Source organism: Danio rerio, chromosome 11 (genome assembly GCF_049306965.1).
Source record: "Danio rerio strain Tuebingen ecotype United States chromosome 11, GRCz12tu, whole genome shotgun sequence".
Classification (NCBI taxonomy): domain Eukaryota; kingdom Metazoa; phylum Chordata; class Actinopteri; order Cypriniformes; family Danionidae; genus Danio; species Danio rerio.
This window is the reverse complement of record NC_133186.1, coordinates 41,425,001-41,447,288: the sequence shown is the minus strand read 5'-3', so window position 1 is coordinate 41,447,288 and position 22,288 is coordinate 41,425,001. Positions and strand designations below refer to the sequence as shown.

At 37.5% G+C, this 22,288-nt stretch overlaps 1 protein-coding gene and 1 long non-coding RNA gene across 5 annotated transcripts in view; one reads left to right on the top strand and one right to left on the bottom strand.

The window, feature by feature from the left end:
* cldn19 (claudin 19) overlaps window positions 1-17,736 on the top strand; it is a 40,664-nt gene extending 22,928 nt beyond the window's left edge. Inside the window, exons 2-5 of one of the 4 annotated variants that reach the window (XR_012386785.1) lie at window positions 2,611-3,334; window positions 5,529-7,094; window positions 7,282-7,428; window positions 14,317-17,736. Coding sequence is in view for 3 of the 4 variants with exons in the window: in XM_017358226.4 (XP_017213715.1) it covers window positions 2,611-2,775; window positions 7,010-7,094; window positions 7,282-7,428; window positions 14,317-14,365 (446 nt within the window). In the remaining variant the exon portion in view is untranslated. 4 annotated transcript variants of the gene reach the window in all.
* LOC137496660 (uncharacterized) overlaps window positions 1-22,288 on the bottom strand; it is a 148,989-nt gene that overhangs the window by 51,158 nt on the left and 75,543 nt on the right. The window contains exon 9 of the long non-coding RNA XR_012387322.1: window positions 6,769-6,939. This is a non-coding gene — a long non-coding RNA (uncharacterized lncRNA). The remainder of the gene's footprint in view (window positions 1-6,768; window positions 6,940-22,288) is intronic.

Sequence of the window (22,288 nt, the reverse complement as noted above, 5' to 3'; positions counted from 1 at the left end):
ACTAACACTAATATATGCATTATTGATTGTTTGTTCATTAGTCAATACATTAACTAATACAACCGTATTGTAAAGTACCAAATTATGCATTCAATTAAATATTGCATTCAGAAAATGTATAATGTTGACGTTTTATATACCATTTTTTGGAGATTAATTCACCTTAAAATAAAAATTAATTATTTATTTCTTTGCACTTCAAGGGTAAAATATGACTAAGACATACATTACCTGACAAAAGTCTTGTCGTCGATCCCAGTTGTAAGAGCAACAAATAATAGCTTGATTTCTAGTTCATTTGGAAAATTGGCAGAAGGTTTTCTGATGAATCTGTTGAGCTGCATCCCAATAATCACAAATACTGCAGAAGACCTGGAACTTGCATGGACCCAAGATTCTCACAAGGAAAAATCATGGTTTGGGGTTAAATTTAGTATGGGTGCAGAGTGGGTGGCAACATCAACAGCCTGAGGTATCAAGACATCTGTGCTGCCCATGAAATTACAAACCATTATTTCTGTTAAGTGACAAGACTTTTGTCTAAAGCAAAGTGAGACCTTACTGTCCTAATTAAATAATCAAAAATCAAGGCATGATCATATTTTATTTAGGCAAAATAAGCGTAATCTAGAGGCCTTTGCCTTTCATATAAGCCACTTCTGATACCAAATGATCAACTAGAAGTCAAGTTATTATTTGTTGCTCCTAAAACTTTGGTAGGCAGAATACTGTTGACAGCAGTTATGTGTCTATTTAAATTTAAATATATATGTTAAATATATTTTTACTGGAAGGCAAGGGGAAACACTCTGATAAAGAAACTGAATTGCAGGTTTAGGCTTCAGGTTATGTATAATAAATAATAAATGTGTGTTAAATGTGGACGAAATGCACAATAAAATGGCATTAAATAAAGAATAAATAAAATGAGAAATAAAAAAATCTGTTTGGTCACACTTTATTATAAGGTGTCCGTGATACAGTGTAACAATTCCGTTAAGCACTGGGTCATTTTTATATAGTACATATACTTACTATGGGGTTAGGGTTAGAATGCAGGTTATGATTAGGGTTAATTGCATGTAAATAACATAATTTGTTTTTATTATAGTAAGTACAGGGCGACACGGTGGCTCAGTTGTTAGAACTTTCACCTCACAGCAAGAAGGTCGCTGGTTCAGGCCCTGGCTGGGTCAGTTGACATTTCTGTGTGGAGTTTGCATGTTTTCCCTGTGTTCAAGTGGGTTTCCTCCAGGTGCTCAAGTTTCCCCCACAAGTCCAAAGACATGTGCTATAGGTGAATTGGGTAAATACTAAACTAAATATTGAGTGTGTATGGTTGTTTCCTAGTACTGGGTTGCAGCTGGAAGGACATACGCTGTGTAAAGCATATGCTGAGTTAGTTGGCGGTTCATTCGCTGTGGGGACCCCACTAGACTTTTCTGACAGGGTATTCGAGTGTCACCGAGTGTCAGAATGTTGTGGGACTGCTGTACAGGAGTTATGATTAGGGATCGCAAAATTTAGCGGTTTTTATTTTAGATTTTTTTTTTTAAAGCATGACGGTCAAACACAAATGCGGTTATGAATATATTAAAACGTGTTTGCTTGTTGTAAAAAATTCGTAATAATGGCAAAAAATAGTAATTTGTTGATTTCCTTTCTTCCGGGTGTTACTATCCTGCCATTGTGGCTGGTGTATTCTGGGAATTTTTCTTACCACTTGGTTTCGGCCTAAGCCGAAGGAAAATGAATGAATGAATGAATAGCAAGTACATGGAACATGTCTATCAAGGACACCTTAAAATAAATTGTTATCGTGTGCTATAAATACTTTAGTAGGCGAGGCAGTGGCGCAGTAGATAGTGCTGTCGCCTCACAGCAAGAACTTCGCTGGGTTGTGGTTCGAACCTCGGCTCAGTTGCCGTTTCTGTGTGGAGTTTGCATGTTCTCCCTGCCTTCGCGTGGGTTTCCTCCGGGTGCTCCGGTTTCCCCCACAGTCCAAAGACATGCAGTACAGGTGAATTGGGTAGGCTAAATTGTCCGTAGTGTATGAGTGTGTGTGTTTGAATGTGTGTGTGTGTGTGGATGTTTTCCAGAGATGGGTTGCGGCTGGAAGGGCATCCGCTGCATAAAAAAAAACTTGCTGGATAAGTTGGCGGTTCATTCCACTGTGGTGACCCCGGATTAATAAAGGGACTAAGGCGACAAGAAAATGAATGAATGAATAAATACCTTAAAACACTGTATTTAATTCATAACATTTATGAATCAATTAAATTTATCTTGCATTGGAAAATGAAAATTAGAAAAATTAAAGGGATAGTTCAACTAAAGATGAAAAGCCATTTTTTGCTGATAAAGACAAAAGAAGATATTTTAAAGAAAGTTGAAACCTGTAACCAATGACTTCTATAGTATTATTTTGCCTACTGAAGTCAATGGTTACAGGTTTCCAACAGTCATAATATCTTCTTTTGTGTTCCAGAATAAGTTATCGCTTTAAGAATTCGATCTGAGGTATGGGGCTTTTGTTTCATAGGAACTAGCCTAACTGACTTTGAGTTTCCACTGAAGAGTTCTAATATCCGGTTGTTGTTTTTTCTGCAGTCAACATTCAGACGTGTCGAGCTCTGATGGTGATCTCTGTGCTCATGGGCTTCATGGGTATCATTGTAAGTGTGGTCGGCATGAAGTGCACAAAGGTGGGTGACAACAACCCATCCACAAAGAGCAAGATCGCCATCTCTGGTGGGAGTCTATTCCTGCTCTCAGGTGAGTCTCTTTCCTTCATGTCAATTGAGTCAGAAGAAGAGTGCGTTGTTAATAGAAATGGCTGTTTGTAATGGTCACATACACTTTGCTATACTAAAAAAAGGGGGGACATTTTATTTCGGACCACCAAAATTTTCCTTAACCTTACCCCTATAGCACTTCAATAGTACCTTTAAGTCTTTTTGCAATATAATATGAACATAATTGTGCCCTTGGACATCAAAACCAGTCATAAAAATCCTTTTTTTCTAAATTATCAGGATTTATATATTGTCTATACATTATTTATGCAAGACATGGAATAAAATAAGCTTTCCATTGATATATGGTTTGTTAGGACAGGACAATATTTTGCTGAATCAGGAATCAGAGTAAAATTCAATACTTTTAAAGACTATTTAAAGGACGCTTTCTATACTGCATGATGCTATCATGTCAATATAGACCAAAATTGCTGAGGAATATTTCCAATACCTTGCTGAATCTATGCCATGGATGACTGAGGCAGTTCTGAAGGCAAAGGGGGTTCAACTAGTAAGGTGTACCAAATAAAAGTAAGGTACTAGTAAGGTGTACCTAATAATGTGGCCGGTGAGTGTATAATATTACCAATGCAGTGTTATTTTACAGTGTTAAGCTGAATCTCAATGCCTTTACAGTAAATATAAAGTCATTACTACTCTGTGCAAATTGTGTTACTGTATGTAGGTCAGTGCTGCACATACCTCAGTCGAGAACCATTGAGTGTGAATTAGTTTTGGTAAATAAACTGGCGTTCCTCCATTAGCCTCATATATTTTAAGACCTCGTGGCCACTTTAGGTTTCCCCGGTAACACTGGCAACATTTCAACTTAGTATATTTACTAAATACTGATTGTAAGAAATAATAAACTAAAACATTATTCATATGCTGAATTAACAGTGCTAATTCTGCAGGGCGTCTATAACAGCAGGAATAACAGTGTTTTCCTGGTTACTGCAGTAATCTAGCAGGATTTTATTAATTTTATAAACTATACAGCATCCCAATATTCGCAGATTTAATTCAGGCAAACTTTAGCACACTAAAAACAACATTTATTGATATACGAAAATTTTTAAGTGCCTTCAATTTCTTTAAATTGATTTATACATTTTTAAAACATTATATTTTTTATTATTTTTTCGGGGTTTCACCATTAATGGATAGGAAAGTGTAGAGGATTGACAGGAAAGCAGAGAGAGGGGAAGGATCGGCATAGGACCGCGAGGCGGGAATCGAACTCGGGTCGCCGTGAGCATGTGTCGATGCACTAACCCAGGGGTGGGCAATCTCGGTCCTGGAGGGCCGGTGTCCTGCACAGTTTAGCTCCAACCTTATTCAAACAGACCTCCCTATAGAGCTCAAGTGATCTTGAAGACAATGATTAGTTTGTTCAGGTGTTTGACTAGTGTTGGAACAAAACTCTGCAGGGACACCGGCCCTCGAGGATCAAGTTTCCCCATCCCTGCACTAACCACTACACCACTGGCGCCAACAACTTCTAATACTTTTTAAGACCCCTTGGACACCCTGACAAATATTTAAATACATCTACAATCTGAGGGTTCAAAAAATTTATGAAACTTGTCCAAATGAAGTGCTTGGTAATTCATATTTATAGTTAAGAAGTTTACCAACATATATTCATGGAATTTTATCTATACTTAAGAGTCTATTTTTGTTTTCAGCATTGAAGAAAAAGTTATAATTTTGACTCTTACAGTGTATTTTTGGGTGTGTTTTTCCCCTTTGTGGTCCAGGGTCACACTAAGTACATTGCACTTATTTATTATTTATGTTTAATGCAGTAGTTAAGTCCATTTAATATTACTTGGAAACATGTAATTAAAAAATGTTAACCCAGTGATTGGGTTCATATACAGCTGAAGTCAGATTTATTAGCCCCCTTTGAATTTTTTTTCTTTTTTAAATATTTCCTAAATTATACTTAACAGAGCAAGGAAATGTTCACAGTATGTCTGATAATATTTTGTCTTCTGGAGAAAGTCTTATTTGTTTTATTTCGGCTAGAATAAAAGCAGTTTTTAATTTAAAAAAAATAACATTTTAGGGTCAATATTATTAGCCCCTTTAAGCTATATTTTTTTTCCGAAAGTCTACAGAACAAACCATTATTATACAATAACTTACCTAATTACCCTAACCTGCCTAGTTAACCTAATTAACCTAGTTAAGCCTTTAAATGTCACTTTAAGCTGTATAGAAGTGTCTTGAAAAATATCTAGTCAAATATTATTTACTGTCATCATGGCAAAGATAAAATAAATCAGTTATTAGAAATGATTTATTAAAACTATTATGTTCAGAAATGTGTTTAAAAAAATCTGTTCACCGTTAAACATAAATTGGGGGAAAAAATAAACAGGGGAAAAACTATTCTGACTTCAACTGTATTATTGTTTTAAAGTTAGGATTAAAAAAAACTTTAAAACATTTTTAATTAAACTGAATCAAGTCATTTTAACTTGAATTCCATTAATATGACTTAAACCAGCTTGTATAACTTAAAAATCTTTTTTAAAGTTTTAATAATTTTAATAAGTTACATAAACATAAAAACATGTTGTCATGACTTACTGAAAACATTATGCTTTATTTAATTATCACTAACAGTACATCATGCTATAATATTTTATTACTTTACAAATTGAACCAAATATTTAATTGTCAATAATTGCATGTATGCACACTCACCGGCCACTTTATTAGGTGCACCTGTCCAACTGCTTGTTAACGTAAATTTCAACTTGGTCAAGACGATCTGCTGCAGTTCAAACCGAGCATCAGAATGGGGAAGAAAGGTGATTTAAGTGACTTTGAACTATTTCAGAATCTGCTGATCTACTAGGATTTTCACACACAACCATCTCTAGGGTTTACAGAGAATGGTCCGAAAAAGAGAAAATATTCAGTGAGTGGCAGTTCTGTGGGAGCAAATGCCTTGATGATGCCAGAGGTCAGTGGAGAATGCCCAGACTGGATCCAGCTGATAGAAAGGTAACTCAATAAACCACTCGTTACAACCAAGGTCTGCAGAAGAGCATGTCTGAATGCACAAAACATCAAACCTTGAGGCGGATGGGGGGAAGATCACACCAGCTGCCACTCCTGTCAGCTAACAGTAAACTAAGGCTACAACTCACACAGGCTCACCAAAATAGGACAATAAAAGATCGGAGAAGCGTTGCCTGGTCTGATGAGTCTCAATTTTTGCTGCCACATTCAAATGGTAGGGTCAGAATTTGGCGTCAACAAGATGAAATCATGGATCCATCCTGCCTTGTATCAACAATTCAGGCTGGTAGTGGTGGTGTAATGGTGTGGGGGATCATTTCTTGGCACATTTTGGGCCCAATTAAGCATCGTGTCAATGCCACAGCCTACCTGAGTATTGTTGCTGACCATGTCCATTCATTTATGACCACAGACTACCTATCTTCTGATGGCTACTTCCAGCAGGATAACATGGCATGTCACAAAGTGTGAATCATCTCAGACTGCTTTCTTGAACATGACAATGAGTTCACTGTACTCAAATGGCCTCCATAATTACCAGATCTCAATCCAATAGAGCACCTTTGGGATGTGGTGAAACGGGAGATTCACATCATGGATGTGCAGCCGACAAATCTGCAGCAACTGCCTGATGCTATCAGGTCAATATGGAGCACGATCTCTGAGGAATATTTACAGTACTTTGTTGAATCGATGCTATGAAGGACTGAGGCAGTTCTGAAAGGGGGTCCAACCCGGTACTAGTAAGGCGTACCTAATAAAGGTAAGGTACTAGTAAGGTATACCTAATAAAGTGGCCGGTGAGTGTATAATATTACCAATACAGTGTTATTTTACAGTGTTAAGCTAAAAACTCAAGGTCTTGACAGTAAACGTAAACAAAGTCATTACTACTCTGTGCAAATTGTGTTATGTAGGTCAGTGCTGCACATACCTCAGTCGTAAATCATTGAGTGTGAATTAGTTTTGGTAAATAAACTGGCGTTCCTCCATTAGCCTCCAGATTCCTGAGGTCTGTTCTTCTCCTCGGCCGCTGTCTTCATCGTGTCTTGCAGGAGTAAACAGGAAGTGGCTGTTCTGGTCACATTAACACTCTCTGCAAAGCCTGAAAGTAAACAGACAGAGAGATGTATCCTTAGTGACGGTGCTGATCCTGTGATTTCTGTCTGGTCTAGGTGTCTGCACGCTGGTGGCCGTGTCCTGGTATGCCGCACAGGTGTCTGCCCACTTCTTCGACCCCAACACACCAACTAATGCCAAGTAGGACCAATGATTGATTTGAAAATTATAATGGCAACACGTTAAGTAATAAGTTTAAGTAATAAGTTATCTTTTTTTATTTTAAATTAACTAAAAGTCGAGGGATATATATATGTGTTTAGTAGGATAAAATTTTACCTGAACTTGACCATTGTTGAATGAAGGGCGTGGCCTCTCTGTCTTCCAGGTACGATTTTGGAACCGCCCTCTTTGTGGGGTGGGCGGCGTCCGTCCTGATGATGCTGGGCGGCGCGTTCCTTTGCTGCTCCTGCATCAACGAGGACAGAAGAGGACAGCAGTTCTACCGGCAATCTCAGCCCTCCACAACCAGAGAGTATGTGTAAATACAAACCTATAACTGCACTGCAGCAAAGGACAAACTCTAACTGTAAAGAGCAGCGCATACAAGAGACAGAGCTCTTTCCACCATGAGTACACCTTCACACTCGCAATGACCGTTTATCCAGGTCCAAAACACTCAAACTAAACCCTTACCAGACAAATACTTACATTGTCAAGACCTACGGTCACAGAGGTTTGTGTACTTTTTTCAGAGATACTGTACAAATGTGTATTTTTGCTATACTTTCATTTTCAAGAAAACAATGTGGAAATTCCGTACTGATTTTGACAAATACGGTTTTCTCATCAAGCATTAATAAGCTTTTAAATGAAAGAAATCCTTTCTATAAACCAATTTGAAGCTGAACTCCCTAAGTTGTAAAGAGCATTAACACTGGACATTTTTATATAGTTACTCTAACATAGGTTTCAGGGAAACTTTCATGTGTTTTCATGAAAAGTGAATTAAAAGTATTATTTGTGGACAAAGTCTAATCAACAGGATTTTTTTTTTTTTGTTAGCTAAAAGGCAAATAAATAATAATAAAAAGATTCCACATGGAGTACAGCATCTATGTTTGGACTAGAATCCTACTATCTCAAATTCTGCAGTATATAATATACATAATGTGAACGTATGCATGAAATACACTGACGACCCGAACTTTTTTTTAAACAAGATCAAAAGCCTTTTTTTGTTGCCAAAATTAAAAAAAAAAAAATATAGTGTCCCCCAATTCAAATTAATTAAAAAATGTAATTTAAATAAAATAAACTAATAAATAAATGCTAATTGTGTATTTATTTCCAAACTTTTATCAATTGAGGTCATGTGACAATGTACAATGCATACTATTAAGCAGTTCCCATACTGACAAAAGACTTGAATCAAAAATAACTTGACTTCTAGTTGATCATTTGGAAAAGTGGTAGAAGGTAGGTTTCTTCTGATGAATCATCTGTTGAGCTGCATCTCAATCATCACAAATACTGCAGAAGACCTATTGGAACCCGCATGGACCAATAAGATTCTTATAGAAATAAGTCAAGTTTGGTAAAGGAAAAATCATGGTTTGGGGTTACATTCAGTATGGGGGCATGCGAGAGATCTGCAGAGTGGATGGCAACATCAACAGCCTGGGGTATTAAGACATTTGTGCTGCCCATTACATTACAAACCAAAGGAGAGGGCAGATTCTTCAGCGGGATATCACTCCTTCTCATACTTCAGCCTTCACATCAAAATTCCTGAAAGTAAAGAAGGTCAAGGTGCTTTAGGATTGGCCAGACCGGTCACCAGACATGAACATTATTGAGCATGTCTGGGGTAAGATGAAGGAGGAGGCATAGAAGATGAATCGAAAGAATCTTGATGAACTCTGGGAGTCCTGCAAGAACACTTTCTTTGCCATTCCAGATGACTTTATTAATAAGTGATTTGAGTCAGTGCAGAGATGTATGGATGCAGTCCTCCATGCTCATGGGAGTCATACACAATATTCATTTTTTCTCCACTGCAGCATGACTTTATATTTTATACTGTACATTATATCTGTTAAGTGACAAGACTTTTTTCTAAGCAAAGTCAGACTTTACTGTCCTATTTAAATAATTAGAAATATTGGCATGATCATATTTTATTTAGCTCAAATAAGCGTAAACTAGAGGCCTTTGCCTTTCATATAAGCCACTTCTGATTACAAATGATCAACTAGAAGTCAAGCTATTATTTGTTGGTCCTAAAACTTGTCTAGGGGACAAGACTTTTGTCAGATAATTTGTATACTGAACAGTATTGAGCAAGCACTTCATTCCAAACACAGTCTATAGGTTCAAATAAAAAACATGCCATGGCTGCTCTGATTGGCTAGTCTGTTCTGCGTGGTGGGAGCTCTGTTCGCCAGCTGTGTGTGTTGCTGACAGCCATGGTCAAATTACTGACACCACATTGAGGAGACCAGGAGTTACGACACTTCCACTGTCCACTGAAGTACAGGGAATTCCACTGGAACCATACAGGACATTATTTCAAGCCACTGACTTCCAGCGCTCCAGTGTGGGAATTGTAATTGGGTCGACTTGAGGCATAAACAAGCTATTTAGACACAGCACTTTCGAGGGAAAGTCCAGCGCTGGTTTTAGACCAAAGTGTGTGCTGTTTTTGTAGCTTTAAAACACCTCACTAACAGAAAATAGGCTAAAATGTTGAAGGGTAAAGCAACTGAGGGTGAAGAGTGCTATTGATGCTGCCGTTTCCTTGCACTAGATTTACTTAAAGAACTTATCGATCAATAATATAAACACATCCACATATCCGTCTTTTGGATGAGACGTTAAACCGAGGACCTGACTCTCTGTGGTCATTAAAAATCCCATGGCAGTTCCCGTGAAAGAGCAGGGGTGTAACCCCAGTGTCCTGGCCAAAGTCCCTCTATCGGCCCTTACGATCATGGTCTCCCAATCATCCCCTTCCACCGAATTGGCTCTATCACTGTCTCTCCACTCCACCAATAGCTGGTGTGTGGTAAGCGCACTGGCGCCGTTGTCCTGTGGCTGCCGTCGCATCATCCAAGTGGATGCTGCACACTGGTGGTGGTGTGGAGAGACCCCCCTCATGATTGTGAAGCGCTTTAGGTGTATGGCCATACACAATAAATGCGCTATATAAATACACATTACATTACATACATTACATTACAGCCACAGTTTAGTTTTGAACACAAAACTATTGCAAAACTATTAAAATTTTACAATATTTAAACATAAATAACTTATATTTATAATAAATATAATCACAATAAATATAATAACTGCATTTAAATCTAATGACTCACTCCTGAAATTGCAATGGTTGACACCAAATGTGGTAAGTAGGGATGCAACGATTATAAATTTTGGTTGTACAATTATAGTCTAAGAAATAATCTCGGTTTCACGGTTATCACGATTATTTGCAAACATTGATTTCAAAATCCCACTAGTTTAAAACCAAATTTATTTTAAAGTTTGGGCCTAAATACATATTTGTTGCCGTTTTATAAGTTTATTTGATTGACTATATAAAAATCAGTGGATAATATTGATGCATTTATAGGGTAAAATAGCTACTTTTTACTGTCATTCAATGTGTTTTTGGTCATTATCAATGCATTGTAACCTTAATTGATCGTGTGCAGCGCGGCAAAAATAGACCCAGTGCTGAAACTATCACGGCACTGCTGCTTCAGTGAGACTCATGCCTCGCACTGGCACGCTGCTAGGAGTATGAAAGCTCTAATCTTTTAACATGGACGCCAAAAAAAAAAAACACGCGCTGCTCACGTTTGTGGTGTGAAACAGGCTTGGGTCTTTCAGCACTGTCCCTGATAACACTCGATTAATCTCGGCTGGCAGATCAACTCTCGCCACATGATCACTCTCATAGGCGCCATTATTTGTAATTGGGTTTGCAAACCCGTGTACTTTCCATTGCTTCTTCCTCAAACTTCAGCCGTATGCTGTTCCTGCAGTCACAAAAGCCCTGTCATCTCAACTAGGTGTGCCTGAAAAGCGTGAATGCATTGTGTTGCGTGTGCGTCCCTCCATTGGAAATAACGAGCTTGAACGAGCTTGCCTTAATTAATAGCCTCAGTAATAGTCAATCCATGGTTGTTAGTCTCGGTGTACAAACTAGCGCACAGTTGGCATAACTTTGTTTAGTTGCTCCAGTTTTGTTCCGTGCAAAAACACAGTGTTGAGAAGCCTTTCCGATTAATTAACTGTGACAAATTAAATCACGGTTAATAATGAAACCGATAAATCGTTGCATCCCTACTGGTAAGCAAAGCAACATGCTGCCATCTTAAGCATTTAATATCTCCTTTTTTTGTAATAGAGTAACAATCAAAGTCTCATCACAGTTGTCAGTTTTAACAAAAACATCATCAACATAGAAGTGGTCCTTTATTTATGAATGGAAGGCGGACAGTGAAAGATTTGTCTCCTGTCTCCAAAAATCAATGAGGTGTGAGGTGTTTTTGGACCTGGTAACTAACAATGTGCATGAACGCCTCTCGAGCACGCAAAGGACATGTAACTCAAAACCTTTCCTTTCATCACTTCCTTCTGAGTTCTCAAACTGTTCAAACATGTCATCTCTTCATGTGTTTTCTCTAACATTTCCATGCTAACAATCAACAAACGTCTATGTGAAGCATAGGTCTCAAACTGGATTCCTGGAGGGCTGCGGCTCTACTCAGTTTTGCTCCAACCTTAATCAACACAGCTGATCCAACTACCCAAGGTGTCCAAAACTACTGGAGGTCATGTCCACACCAATACGTTTTTGTTATAGAAGCATGTTTTGGCCTTCCGTCTACACAGAGATGAGATTTTTAGGTAACACAAACATCTTTCTTAAAACGCTGTCCAAATAGGATAAATTTGAAAGTGCTGTTTTCATTTTGCAGTGTGTGGATTGTGTAAACTAACGCTGCATCCTACTTTCATACTATATAGTACACTAAAATTAGTATGCGAGCCGAGTAGTACACTGCAAAAAATGCTTTTCTTGCTTAGATTTTTTGTCTTGTTTCTCGTCTAAATATCTAAAAATTCTTATATAAAGAAGAATTTTCTAGACAAGCAAAGCATATTGTCTTGTTTTGAGAAATAATATGCCAATATTAAGTATTTTTTTCCTTAAAACAAGCAAAATAATCTGCCAATGGGGTAAGCAAATTAATCTTGTTTTTTCTTTTGACGTAAGATTATTTTGCTTACCCCATTGGCAGATTATTTTGCTTGTTTTAAGGAAAAACTCACTTAATATTGGCATATTATTTCTCAAAACAAGACAGTATGTTTTGCTTGTCTAGAAAACTCTTCTTGATTTAGAAATTTTTAGATATTTGGACTAGAAACAAGACAAAAAATCTAAGTAAGAAAAGCATTTTTTGCAGTGTACTTGGATTTTATTGTCTTGTTTGTAGTCCAAATATCTAAAAATTCTTAATTCAAGAAGAATTTTCTAGAAAAGCAAAACATGTCTTGTTTTAAGAAATAATCTGCTAATATTAAGTAATTTGTTACTTAAAACAAGCAAAATAATCTGCCAATGGGGTAAGCAAAATATTCTTATGTCAAAAGGAAAAACAAGATTAATTTGCTTACCCCATTGGCAGATTATTTTGCTTGTTTTAAGTAACAAATTACTTAATATTAGCAGATTATTTCTTAAAACAAGACATGTTTTGCTTGTCTAGAAAATTCTTCTCGAATTAAGTATTTTGAGAAATTTGGACTAGAAACAAGACAAAAATCTAAGTAAGAAAAGCATTTTTGGCAGTGATATGTCTGAATTCATAAAATTTGAAAAAACAGTATGCGAAAAGTACCTGGATGACCTATTACTTCCAGCAACATTCTGAAGTGCGCATCCGATGCACGCTACATTAACCCATGATGCACCACGAGAGAATTCATGAATGGCAGTGAAGCGACGCAACTGACGCAGGCAGATCACTTGATCATGACAAAATTGCGGATGTAGTACGTCAGAGTTACATTCACACAACCTACTTTTCTAACGGTCAAGTAGTAAATCCAAATTCAGCCAAATTTCCCAGCCCCAGGGGCCGATCACACCGAACACATTTTTACGTTCCAAAAACGTGAGGCACACCACACATCCTTTTTTGTTTACAAGAAAAAAAAGAAGCGTGGTTCACTTTTTACATAACTAGGCAACAACTGAATCAGCTGCGTATTGTGCGAGAGTGTTGCTGTTGATATTGTTATAATTGTAATATTTAATAATATTGTGATATTCAAGATTTGAAAAGTCATACAGTTCTGGATAACTTGAAAGAGCGACCACTTGTTTCGCATCTTTAAAAGTCTCTTTAGTCTTCCGTTGTCTTTACAACACAAACACTGCTGTCGCCTCAACGGAAACCCCGCCTCTGCTTACATTTGATTGGAGAAGGAAAGAGATGTAACAGATGTAACTTGTTTTTAAAACTGCACTTTTTCTACACAGTTTTGCTGTTTGTCCAGTGTGTGGATGTGGAGGAAACGAAAGTGAATACAGTGGCGAAGGGGTGGGGGTGGGGTTTGTGCAGAATCTGTCGCGGACAAAAGTGATGAAGTTGGGGGGAGGGTCTTGGGGGGTTTGGGTTGCCCTGATCAAACACCCATATAGCCCATCCCTAAATCTGCCACTAGGAAAACAAAAGTGTGGACATGTAGCGTTTTCAGACTAATTGATCTGGATTATAGTAGACATAAACAGAGACTATTAAGCAAGTGTGAGTTGGAGGTGGTTGGAGCTGAACTCTGCAGAGCTGCAGCCCTCCAGGAGTCAATTTTGAGACCCTTGATGTAAAGCCGCATAACGTATTAACAGCCAACAAAGCACGAGGCTCAGGTGAACTGTCTCTATCCCAGGTTCCTCTAATGCTGTTCTTCTCTGACTGTCTTCTTCTTCTCTCTAATTCAGGGATGAGTTGTTGAGTGAGACTAGTTTCCCTGACTGACCAACCCTCCCTGCCTTTTTTCGAGGACTGTCCGAGCTCTACTCTCTGTGTCTCTGTGTCCCCTCACTCCCACCTAGAATACAAATTTGGACACTTGTCTGTACGATTGGGCTCCTACACCCTACATACTTAAAACTTGTGTGCCTTTTTTTCAACATCTGATCAATAAATGTGTTTGAAAAAAAAAAGAGAAATCGTCACCCCCGATATCTGTTGTGTGTGCGTGGAAACCCCTCTTTGTCTTTGCCTTTGTAAATATGTATTATTGCAGTATTGTAAGTGACTAAAGTGTCATTTGGAGCGGTGGATCTAAGCGTTTTTTCGCTCTAACTCAAACATGTTTTGTTTTTTCTTTTAAATTGCAGAGCAAATGTTAAAAGTTCTCCAGCAGAGAAAGGGGAGCAGTACTTGTAGTTTGGGCGACTTCGTGGGTCACAAGCTGTTAGATTTTTGGCAACAGACAAGACACTCTCTTTTTCGGTAATAGTAAAAAAAGCTCCAGTAAAAACTCAAACATAACATGTTTCCCTGTACAGTAAAACAGACAATGCATTCATTACACCAAGCAATGTCTTTATTTTCAACCAACATTGTACTGTAGTGTAAAACAAATTTGACCAGGAGTGTGTGAGCCGCTTTAGCATTACCAGATAGTATTTGACATGTCATTTTTTTTCCGAGTTTGTCATACTTGCCGAAAAACATGATCACTCATCTGGAGAGCATTGATTCAGGGTACATTATAATGCATTTAAATAATTATGCAAATCTTCAACATGTGCAGTGTAATATACTTTTTGAGCTATAACTGTGTTTTGACTCACAAATGTCTTTTGGTTTGCTAATAGTTTATTGTGTCTTATAGGGCTGCACAATATATCCTCTATATCAAATATATATGTATCGCAGACACGTGATCGCGATAATAAACGTATCGCAGACACGAGTGATAAATGACATTTTATTTGATGCTTTGGTTGTTTATCGAAATTTGACCAATCAGATGGTGCCTTACTATCTTTAGCCCTGCCTCCCAAGTAGTTGCTGTTCAGGTATTGGCTGGATCAGGAGCTGAAAATAAACACTAATGGCGGGTAAAGACAACAGCCAATCAGAGACAGAATATTCAAATACTAAGGCCCAATCCCATTTCTAGACCTTAGCTCTTCCCCTTACCCCTAGTTTTGTGCATTCATGTGAAGGAGTAGGGGTGTCCCGATTCTCTTTGTGCGGTTTATTTATAAACTAATTTCGAGAGGATCACGTACTTATGATTGATCACAGCTGGTCCCGCATCAGCTTCACATACTGCGCCAATTAGAGACGAAAAATCTTTGTCTTGAACCCAACCCCTACTTCTACCCCTTATACTGATAGAGCGGCACAGCAGCCCAGTGGTTAGCTCTGTTGCCTCACAGCAAGAACACGACTGGTTTGAGCCCTTACCAGGTCAGTCAGCGTTTCTGTGCAGAGATTGCATGTTCTCCCCGTGCTCGCGTGGGTTTTCCCCTGGGTTCCCCGGTGTCCTTCCACCATACAAAGACATACAATACAAGTAAATTGATTAATCCAAAGTGCCATCATGAGACAAGCTCTAAGCCAGTTATATCTTTTAGCTATTTTTAACACGTTCACAAGCAGGGGACGTTTCGTGACCATCCTGAGCTCAAACTTCTTTCTTGCCCTTCAAACGGGAGGGAGCCCCAGGCTCGAGGATATTCTGAGTTCAGGGCTCTCTTCCAGGACAGCATGCCAAATACACTTTATTATCAATCATCAGTGAAAGCATAAGGTTAAGGGGATGGGCTAGATAGCCCTTGAAACTGAGATTTTCCAAGACCACACTCTAAACCAATTGGTACAAAAATTTCTCTAAATACACCAGCCACAATGGCAGCATGACTGCACATGTGAGTCAGGAGATCGACAAATTAGTGTTTTTTGGCATTATTAAGAACTTTTACAACATACAAGCACGTTTTAATACATTCATAACGACCTTCGTGTTTTACGATCAAGCTTTTTCAAAATTACATTTTTTTAAAAAAATGCTAATTTTCGCTATTTATATTCCCAACCCAATCTCACGGCAATTCGTAACTTATTGATTTAGTGGCTAATTCGTATGAATTTGTACAATCTAATTCGTACAGTTCAGTATGATTTGCTCATCACCCAATGATGGTTGGGGTTAGGGGTGGGGTTGGGTGTCAAGCCTCCTTTTTAAAATTGCACATTTTTGTATGACTGAACTTGTACGAATTAGCCACTAAACTGACAAAATGTAAAATACTTACGTTTCTTCGTAAAATCAGGTCGATAATCCATATTAATAACTCATGTAAAGCAGTCGGTTACATTCGAATTCCCTGTCAGAAACGTCTAGTGGCTGAGAATGAGGTTTTTAGAGTGTCTGGTATAACGTTACTGTTTTTTTTTTTGTATGTTTACATAAATAAATATGGCTACGATGTAAATACACAGTACAGTTACGAGCTTATTTACTCATTATATCGTTATGATAACATGATATTGTCATAATTTTGATGATTTCCTGAAGATAAATACCAAAAAATATTGTGACTGGAATGCAGCAGTCCCCATCGTCAATCACATGTGAAGAGCTCACAACGACATATGACAACGTGTGCTGGTGTTGTACTGCCGTCCCATTTCATTCATTAATTTTCCTTTGGCTTAGTCCCTTTATTCATCAGGGGTCACCACAGAGGAATGAACCTCCAATTATTACAGCATATGTTTTGCACAGCGGATTTTTCCCTGCAGCAACCTAGTACTGGGAAACACCCGTACACTTTCACATGCACACACATACACTACGGCCAATTTAGTTTATTCAATTCACGTATAGCGCATGTGTTTGGACGGTGGGGGAAACCGGAGAACCCACATCAACAAGGGGAGAACATGCAAACTCCACACAGAAATGCCAACTGACCCAGCCAGGACTCAAACCAACGATCTTCTTGCTGTGAGGCAACAGTGCTAGCCACTGAGCCACCCTCTGTCCAATTTCTTAGGGGTAAATTTGAAGCACTTTACACTTCGATTCCAAGGCCAAGGGGAAGGGGTAGGTGTAACGAAGTTATATTTGAGTTGAAGGACCGGAGACGTTACATAGGCGTACAAAAATGAAATCAGGATTGGGTCTAAAAGTAAACAGTTTTTTTTAGTCTGAATGAGAAATAATAAGACTTAAAAAATATATTTTACCTGCTTATTTTAATATCATTATACATAAATAAGCGATTTAAAAACCATTAAAAAATGGCATTTTTCGAAGGAAATGACAAATCGTCAGAAATATCGTTATCGCAATACCTAACAACATCGCATACTTTCCCAATATCGTGCAGCCCTAGTGTCTCGTGTGTGTACTGTATGTGAAATGGATCTTTTACCATGTGAGAAATCAAATGTTTTCATTTTCATCTTTTGTTCATTAAATGTATAGTGCATAAACTGAGGGGTTGATTTTACTTCGAAAGAGACCCACGTGCGACACAGATACCATTAATTCTCTTCAAAATTCTAGTGCACTTATGATTTGCCTTGGTGAATTGTATTCAACCTGCATTGAAAGGCACTATTTATCACGAATACTGTCTTTAAAGGGGTCCGCGGAGCGTGTGGGTTGTCATTAGAAATATTTTAGCTCATCTTCCACCAGTTATGTTACCTAATATTCAAGTATGTATCATCTCATATGAATTATCAAGCTTTCTGTTTATCTGTTTTAAAATGAAATAAACTATACAAAGATATGCTTGTGTGTCTGTTGGGGGAAGTGATGTTTTGCTTTTACACTTATTTTAATGACTATACTCACATGACACTGTTTTGAGCAAGACTGGCAAAGTAGAAAGCAAACATGAAGTAATAAATGAAGATTTGACCACTGAATACGTTTGCGCACATTAAAGAAGACAAAAACAAAAAACAAAAGAAAGCATAGGCATGGACAATGTGGTAAGCTAAATTAATCTAGTGTTTCTCAACCACGATCCTGGAGGACCACTAACACTGCATGTTTTGGATGTCTTCTTTGTCTGTCACACCAATTACAGGTATTTCAGTCTCTGCTAATGAGCTGATGATCTGAATCAGGTGTGATTGGTTAGGGAGACGTGGAAAACATGCACCGCTGGTGATCCTCCAGGAATGTGGTTGAGAAACACTGATCTATATAAACTTAACATCCTAAATGAAAGATAAGAACATACCTGCAGAAGTGCTATGCTTTGTGTGTCCCTCAGGTGTTCAGATGGCACAGGACTCGTATGTATTTTTGCTTTATGGGAGCAGTTGTTAAAAGTAGGCCATGTGACTGATCACTCATATAATATCACAGCTAAAAGTCCTTTAAATAAATAAATAAATGCACACCTACATAAGTTTATCAAAACATTAATAAATGTTCTCTGAGAAACATCCATTTGCACTCATACACTACGGACAATTTTTAGCCTACCCAATTCACCTGTACCACATGTCTTTGGATTGTGGGGGAAACCGGAGCACCCGGAGAAAACCCACACAAACGCAGGAAGAACATGCAAACCCCCCACAGAAACGGCAACCGACCCATCCGAGGCTCAAACCAGCGACCTTCTTGCTGTGAGGCGACAGCACTACCTACTGCGCCACTGCGTCGCCCAAGGAAAAATTAATAGAAGCAGAAAAATACAATTTAGTTGAAAAAAAGCTTTAGCTTGAATTTAATTGTATTGTCTTTAAATGTCTAAATATGTTTGATGATTAAAATATTATTTTAATAAATATATCTGTTTAATAAATCTGTTTTGTTTAAATGCACCAAAATACATTGCCTATATTCAGATATTAGATACAGATATATAGATTAGAGATCATTCATATACAATTAAAGCGATATATATATAAATAAAACCATAAAAGCAGCATGTTTTAAACAGAACCAGCATAAATAAATGAATAAATAATAATTAATAAATAATAAATAAAATGGATAGATGGATGGATGGATGGATGGATGGATGGATGGATGGGTGGATAGATGGGTGGGTGGATGGATGGATGGGTGGATGATGTGGATAGATGGGTGGGTGGATAGGAAGGATAGATGGGTGGATGGATGGATAGGTGGGTGGATGGATGGTTGGATGGGTGGGTGGATAAATGGATGGAGGGACAGACGGACGGATGGATGGATGGGTGGGTGGATGGGTGGGTGGATAGGAAGGATGGATAGATAGGTGGATAGATGGATGGATTGGTGGATGGATGGATGGATGGATGGATGGATGGATGGATGGATGGATGGATTGATGGATGGATTGATGGATGGATGAATGGATGGATTGATGGATGGATGGATGAATGGATGGATTGATGGATGGATGAATTGATGGATGGTTTGATGGATGGATGGATGAATGGATGGATTGATGGATGGATTGATAGATGGATATAATATATAGTCTAGCAGCTCACAAAAAATATTTTTGCAGTAATTTAAACTTCTTTAGACCTATAATTTACAATAATCTTAAACAACTGTAATGTTTTTAACTACAGAAACCAGTGCAAAAAAAGCTAATTTATAACAAGACCAGGATGAGGATTTCCGAATTATACTTATTTGCATTCCAATTTCATTTTTTTAATTGGTAGAACTCAAGTCTATCCTTATTTCATATGGATTTTTTATTTGTACTGTTTTGGTATTCCTTAATTTGAGTAAGTTTAAATGGGGCTTAAAAACTTTGTAAATGTTCAAGTGGATAAATTCACTCAAACAAGCACACATCACACCTTATCTCGGTCTACTGAACAAACATGTGATCACTGCACACTCCTGCAAAAGTCATTTAGTGCATGAAGAAATATGACTGAAGACTCTCAGCCAACACAAGTGGTCACAAGAAACTCATTTGAACGCATGTTAATAGCAGGTGAAACGATAATGTGTCCCGGCTGACCACTTCTGAACGCCTCACTGACAATAAACGTTAAGGCCGACTGGAAACAGAGCTTTAACATGTCCTGAGTGACTAGTGCTTGCATCATTTCCCAGCTCTGTCACAGTTTCTGTAATTTCTATATGATCTTATTACTTTATATACAGGGATCCTCACTCTAGGCCAAATATCATTCATCTCCAAATATTTCCCCGAGTTCCCCGATTTCCTCCCATCGTCCAAAAACATGCAACTTAAGTTAATTGACTAATTCAAATCAGCACCATAGACATGCTCCTAGTAAGTAGTTATCGCTTAAGAACAATCACTATCTGAAAAAAGAAGAAAAAGAAGAAATTGGAGAGCATTGGAAACCCTGTAAATTCATTCAAAACATATTGCTGCATGTTCAAACTACTTATTTAAAATGAGTTCAAACAACACTATTATTTTTTTTTTTTATTCGAATATACAAAAACGTACACAATTTGAGATGATACAAATACAAAAAATATATGAAACAATAACAAAAATACCAAAAACAACAACAATACTGTCAAATACTGGCAGGTGTGTGCGTTTGTGTATGTGTGCATGTATATGTGTGGGCATTTAAAGGTAACTTGGTAAACAGTTCAGAGTACATACAAAAGGAACAGTAGCAGTCACTAAATGAAGCAAGTAACACACACACACACACACACGCATATATATATATATATATATATATATATATATATATATATATATATATATATATATATATATATATATAAGGGAAAAAAACAGATAGAAAGAAACTAGTCAGTGATGAGTGACAACAATGCTAGTGATATAATGATAGTAATAATTACAGTAAACAAGCAAGAGAACAACAACAATAATCATCAACAACAAACACTACAATGATAATAATAAGAAGATTAAATCACAAGTACTACACCAACTACTACTACTACTACTACAGAGAGCTTTTCTAATGTTACAACTATTACTGCTGTTACTACAGCCACAACCACTACTACTACTACTACAATGTCTACAACTACTACATCTACTGATACTACTACAGCAATGACTGCTACTACAACATCTACATCAACAACAGCTACTATTTCTGATACTACTACACCGACAACGACTGCTACTACTACTACTACACATCCACTACTTCTGATACCACTATACCAACAACATCTACTAATACAGATACTACTTTAACTACTACTTTAAAAAAAAACACAATTTTTAATTCTATTTTGGGACAACTTACAGTTTTTTCCAATTGTTTACACACAATTACTTGTACTTCAGACACAATGACTACAACATGTAACTGATGCACCAACCCCCTGAATCAATTCTGCTAAACTACAAGCACAATTCCTGCTTTACACTCAAATTGCAGGTTTAAAACACACTTTTTTTCAAAACACTACACACAATTCTCTGCATTTTCCACAATTTTCATGCAGAAAATCTTTTGTTTTCACAAGGAACACACTGTCATTCACAATTGTAAAGTCAGTTGTCCTACTTTACATACAAACTCATCACATGAGTAAACACTTGTCTCACAGAATTGCAATTTAGAAATCAGAGCTCATTTGGTTCACAACTAGTTTACTGCATACCCATGTTTTTTTAGTTGTTTATCTCCCTCCATATTCTCCATTCCTCAAACCTATTGAGGATTTGTTTTCTGCCTGGGTATGAAAAGTGTATGACCGAAATCCACACACACGTATACCCCTTCTCTATAGCAGTTGATGCCTTTCGTGGCTGGATTCGCCATGCACAGTGACATTTCCCCCACTGCTTGGCCAGACCAAAACAGAAAAGAGGATGGAGTATAGCTGTTTTTTTTTTTTTTTTTTTACTGTGACTGTATTCAGTAAATACTTCTGTTGATGGTACATGTAGACCACGTTATCTGCAACTTTGTGTTGGTTGGGATGAACACTGTGTACACTGTTTTTGCAGGAAAAATACAGTAAAATATATTTGGAATTTGTGTGTTTTGTATAAAAACAATACTCTAAAATATTTTACAATGCATTTCTGTAGGCCTACTGTCTGTAGTAAAGTGTAACACTGAACAAAAAAGGCTTACAGAAAGTCATAATGATAAATGGAGAAGAAGTGGTCATAGTGTTTTACATTGAGCACATCAGTGTTCAACTGGTCTTATGAATGTCTATTGATGTGATGGTTTGTGTGTGTCATTTGAAAACAAAAGACCATTTTGAGAAGAAATCACACTGTTTTGATTGTTGAGTTACATTTTGCAGAAGAATTGAAGAGTTTTGCCCATTGTGTGTGTGCTTTGTGTGTAGAGTTTGAGACCTGCTTACAGAAAATGTGTGTAAACATGTGT